The sequence below is a fragment of the Galeopterus variegatus genome, unplaced genomic scaffold (genome assembly GCF_000696425.1).
Source record: "Galeopterus variegatus unplaced genomic scaffold, G_variegatus-3.0.2 Scaffold2882, whole genome shotgun sequence".
In the NCBI taxonomy this organism is placed as follows: Eukaryota; Metazoa; Chordata; class Mammalia; order Dermoptera; family Cynocephalidae; genus Galeopterus; species Galeopterus variegatus.
Window position 1 is genome coordinate 245,874 of NW_007728993.1, and position 4,879 is coordinate 250,752.

At 55.5% G+C, this 4,879-nt stretch overlaps 1 protein-coding gene across 1 annotated transcript in view; it reads right to left on the reverse strand.

The window, feature by feature from the left end:
- LOC103599192 (cytochrome P450 2S1) overlaps positions 1–4,879 on the reverse strand; it is a 12,324-nt gene that overhangs the window by 6,632 nt on the left and 813 nt on the right. Inside the window, exons 2-6 of the mRNA XM_008583298.1 lie at positions 4,802–4,874; positions 3,681–3,846; positions 1,579–1,728; positions 887–1,047; positions 625–804 (exon numbers count right to left, since the gene is read on the reverse strand). Coding sequence (XP_008581520.1) covers positions 625–804; positions 887–1,047; positions 1,579–1,728; positions 3,681–3,846; positions 4,802–4,874 — 730 coding nt within the window. The remainder of the gene's footprint in view (positions 1–624; positions 805–886; positions 1,048–1,578; positions 1,729–3,680; positions 3,847–4,801; positions 4,875–4,879) is intronic.

Here is a 4,879-nt window from a genome sequence, read left to right on the forward strand (position 1 = left end):
AAAAAAAAAAAAAAAAAAAAAAAAAAAAAAAAAAAAAAAAAAAAAAAAAAAGAAAAACAAAGGATGTGACCCTGAATATCCCCCATAAATACAAAGTTTGTGCAATTTAAAACTAATTATCTCTGAGGAGTCACTTTAATTCTAATTTTCTCATATAATAATAAATTGTTCCCATATAATTCATGAAGTAGACATTATTCATATAATTTGATATTGTAAGGTTTCATAAATAAATGATTATAAGCCACATAATATGTCTAGTGTGGGCAGGGAAGCAGGGGGTGGGGTGAAGGGATCACGGGAATTGCTGGTCGCAACCCCGGGCACGGGGTCTGAACAGAAGGCTGAGGTAGGAGGGAGAGATGCAAGAGACACAGAGACCCCGGCACTCAAACACACTCCAGGCGGGGGGCAGGGAGAGGCAGTGAGAACAATACAGCGAAAGAAGAGACAGACGGACAGACACACAGAGAAGAGATGTGCACACTGTGCAGAGACACCCATATGAGACACGCAGAGAGAGAAAGAGACCCAACAGATTCCCAGGTACACCTGGCCAGGGCCATCCAGGCCACCAGCCCCATTCAAAAGGGACACCACAGCCTTCCCCCAACCTTCCCCCACCTGTGCCATCTTCAGCAGGAAAGCATCAACAACATCGCGTGCGGGGCCTGAGGTCTCCAGGCTGCCCTGGTGCCGCTGCACCTGCTGGACAGTGAAGGCAGCCAGGGTGCCCACGTGGTGGAGGAGCTGCGTGTGGGGGCCTGGCAGGGGCTGCAGGAACCAGGAGAACATCTCGTAGGTCTGTGGGGAGAAGGGCATCTGGTTCTCGGACTTGGCAGGAACCTTTGGAGAAGGTGGCTAGAGAATGATCCCACCCACTTACCTGGCCCCACGGGGAGCTGATCCCTAGCAGGGTACCAGCAGCTGCCCGGACTACAGTCTGGAACTCCTCATCCTCATAGGGGAAGCGAAGGCCAAAGATGAGGGAGCAGACTATGTTGGAGGTGGCCTGGGCCAGCAGCAGGGATGGGTCCAATGGGCATCCTAGGGGAGTGGAGGGCAGGGAGGAGGGCTGGGATGGAGCCAGGCAGAGGGGAGTCGAGGTGGGGCAGACCCACGTGTATGTGAGAGAGAGTGGGGGCTGGACCCAGCTAGAGAGAGATACAGAAAGGAGACAGACAAGAATACAGGCAAATAGGAAGAGAGACAGACAGACAGGGAGAGGGAGGACAGACAGACAGACAGGGAGAGGAAGGACAGAGAGACAGACACAGGGAGAGACAGAGAGAGAAGGGACAGACTGAGGGCCAGAAAAACAGCAAGAAAGAAAAGAGGCAGAGAGGTGGAACCCAGAAACAGTGAGATGACAGCACCAGAGACATGGAAAGAGACGTTGTGACTCCCTTAGAGGGACAACAGGACAGAGGGTAGAGGTGAACAGCGTCCCCAGCCCAGCCCTAGCCCAAGGCTTCCCCTCCCACTCATTCCCAGGGCTGGGCCAGGGGGCACCCCCAGGCACAGTAGGAGTCCTCCTCTTACTGGGCCAGGACGCTGGGCTGTCCCCACTCTGCTGACCTTCTGTCCCCCGGAATGCCTCCACCAGACACCTGGCCTCTGCCTGGATCAGCTCCTCGCCTTCTCGCTTCCCCATGCCCAGGTCCCGCAGAGCAAGCATGGTGAATCTCCTCAGCTGCCTCCACCGTTCCCCGTTGGAGAAGAAAACCCCTGGGCAGAAGGCTAGAGTCAAGGAGGGACCAGTGCCTCTCCCCATTTCCCAGGACTACTCCCTTCCTCCTAGTGATGTGCCCTGATGGGGACTCTCCAGGCCCTGTCCTGAGACCATACCAGCCTAGCCCAGGAATGAGGACTCAGTAGGTGCTCAATAAATGCACAATCAAACTGGTTCCTCTATCCTTCCACCCTGGGTCAGAGGGTACATTCCCCTGAAATGTTGGAAGCTGGGATGAGCCAGGTTCCTTCTGTTCTGTAATTAAACAAGGTGAGTTACTATTCCTTCCTTCCTCCCACCTTCCATCCATCTTTTTACCCCTCTTTCCTCTTCCTCCCTCCCTCCCATCCACCCACACCAACATTCACGGAGTGCCTCTGGCTCCCATGCCCCACAGTTAGGAGGCTGAACAGAGAGGGAGGTGGGTGGAACCGCACTGTTTCCCTCCTTTATCCAAGACACCTGCTCCAGAGAGACCTCCCTTCTCTGAGCTTATTGTTCCCACCTGTCGAATGCTGGCCTGTAGTGGCCTCCTGGACACCTCCTCCTGGGTGTCCCCTGCCCTACCTACCCGCCAATCTGTCCCAAATTGGCCTAGCTTCTCTCCTCTCCCTGTCTCAGCCCATGACCCACCCCTGACCCTTCCCCTGATCCTTCTCCCCACCACCCCATCCTGCGCATCCCATGGCCTAGCCCTGGTCCAGCCCTGTCTCCTCCCAGGTTTCCCAGCCTTCAGTTTTACCCTCACCACACAGCAACCATAGAGTCTCCCTAACTCTGCTAAAAATCTACTGCTCCCAGGAAAACCGAAAGTCCAAGCACTGGCGTGACTCACAGGCTCTGCACGACCAGGGCTCCCACTGACTTCTCAGTTTTTTTACTCACCCCACCACTACTGCACTGGCTTTTTCTCACTTCCTTAGAAGTGTCATGATCCCTCCTTCTAGGTCTTTTCCCTCTGCCCGCATTACTCTCAAGCTGCCCCCCATGCTCCAAGAACTGCACTCACCCTTCATGTCTCAGCTCATCCGTGACCTCCTCTGAGAAGCCTTCCCTGAACAGGTCCCCTGTGTTCTGCTCTCAAAGTCACACCTATCATTTTAGGATTCCCTTCCCTCCCTCCATTGTCTTATTATAAGATCCCCTCTCCCATAGTGAGAGAGGACATCACACCTGTCTCAGTCACCTACATCTGTGTCCCCAGTACCCAGTACAGGGTCAGGCATAGTGAAAATCTGTCATTTGAGTGGATGAATGCTTCTTGTTTCACCTCCATGCTTTGGCACCTGCTGTTCTTTCTGCCTGCGACACCATTCCCACTATCAGTCTCAGCTCAGACGTCCTCTCTTCCAGGAAAATTTCCTGGATATCCCCAACCAAACAGTCTGGGTCAGACACCTCCTCTGGATTCCTACAGTCCTAGAGCCTCCCCATCCCGGCCCTGACCCCTCTGCCTGTGCCTCCCATGCTGTCCATGACCACTCTGAGCTGTCACTGTCTGATGACAGGTCTGTCTTCCCACGGGTCTAGACTCTCTGCAGGAGTAGGACAGGGACTGTCTCAGTCACTACTGTGTTCCCAGCTGCGTCCAGCATGGGCCTCCTGTTTTCTGTCTTAACACAGAGAAAAGTTTCTACATTTTGAGCCATTGCCATCATTTCCCAGTGCCTCGAAAGCTATCTGCTTCTGCCTGAGCCCTTGGGGCTTCACCTGGACCAGTGATTGTTATCACTGACACTACGACCTGGTAACTAATGAGTGTTTACTTTGTCCAAGTCCAGTCCTTGTTCAATCCTTAGTACAACCCTATGTGGTTGGCACTGTTATCACCCAGTCTCACAGAGGCAGAGAAAGAGGCACTAAGTCATGTGCAAAGATCACATACCAGTAAGCAGTGGCAGGCTGTGAGTGAAGGCTACAGCAGCCCCCACATACCTTCATGACTCACCATGGCCATCAAAAGTTCGGTCCAGCGTTGCCAACGTTCCCCGCCCGCTGAACTCCTCAGCCTGACCTCCCAGGGCCTCCTGCACAGCCTCGTGCCCAACCAGGACCACCACACGCCGCCAGGGTCCCAGATGCACGGTGAACACTGGTCCATACTTCTTACTCAGCTGGGGCCAGGGAGGGAGATGGGGGTGGGTGCTGTGGGGCGGCGGCTGCCTCTTCCAGCTGCTGTCTCCATCATGGCCCCTATTGCTGGTCTGGCTTCTGCTCCTTCTACCAGGAACTTCTCCACATGCCCCCAAGCAGAAATACCCTCCTTGGGAGGCTCAGTTCTCTTTTTGCACCTGGCTCCCTGGTCTCCACTTCAAAGTGCCCCACTCCCCCAACACATCCTCCAGTCCCCACCGTCTTACTTCCTGTCTGACCCTGGGACAACCCAGAATCAGTTTTGGTCTCCTGTAATTCCTCAGCACACCCGCCCCACAAATATCCGGCCATCCCTTTCAATCACTACTAAACCCTCAAATTCTGGAGCAGACACTACTGAGCACCTGCCCCATCTCTCCCCCAGAGCCCCAATCCCCAAAACTGAGGCCACCTTACCTTCTTTCCTGCTGTCCTCCTCTCCTCGGTCCCAGCAACTTCCAGCTCCCGACATGTGAGCTCTTCCCCTCCTCCCACCCCTGGATTCTCTGCAGACAGATTCCTTCAGCCTGGGACCCCGCCTCTTCTCTGCCTTCACAATCCCTCGGGACCCCTCCCTCTTTTCTCTTTTGTCCCCCCCCCCCCTCAGGATACCTCACCTGTATCTCGCGAGCTACCTCTCCTCCTGGGACAAGCTTCTCCCTGGCTTGAGGACCCCCCTCTCTCTCAGCCTTGGTCCCTGCCCACCACCTCCCCAGCATTGTGTGGGCTGAGGTCTCTGCCCCTCCTAGCCCTGGTCCCCCACCCCCGGATCCTCTGTCCCAAGAACCCTCCCCTTCTCAGCCGGGACAAACGACTCCTGCCCCTGCTTCTTCCCTAAGATTCCCGAGGGCCCCTCTGCCCTGCCACTCCGGGACCCCTCCCTCTCTTGACCCCGGATCCCCCCGCCCATAGCCAGGCATCCCCGCGGCGCCTCACCTGCAAGAGCCCGCAGTACAGCTTCCCGGGCCGGAGCTGCAGGAGGTTTCCCAGCAGCGGCAGCGGCGCGGGCCCGGG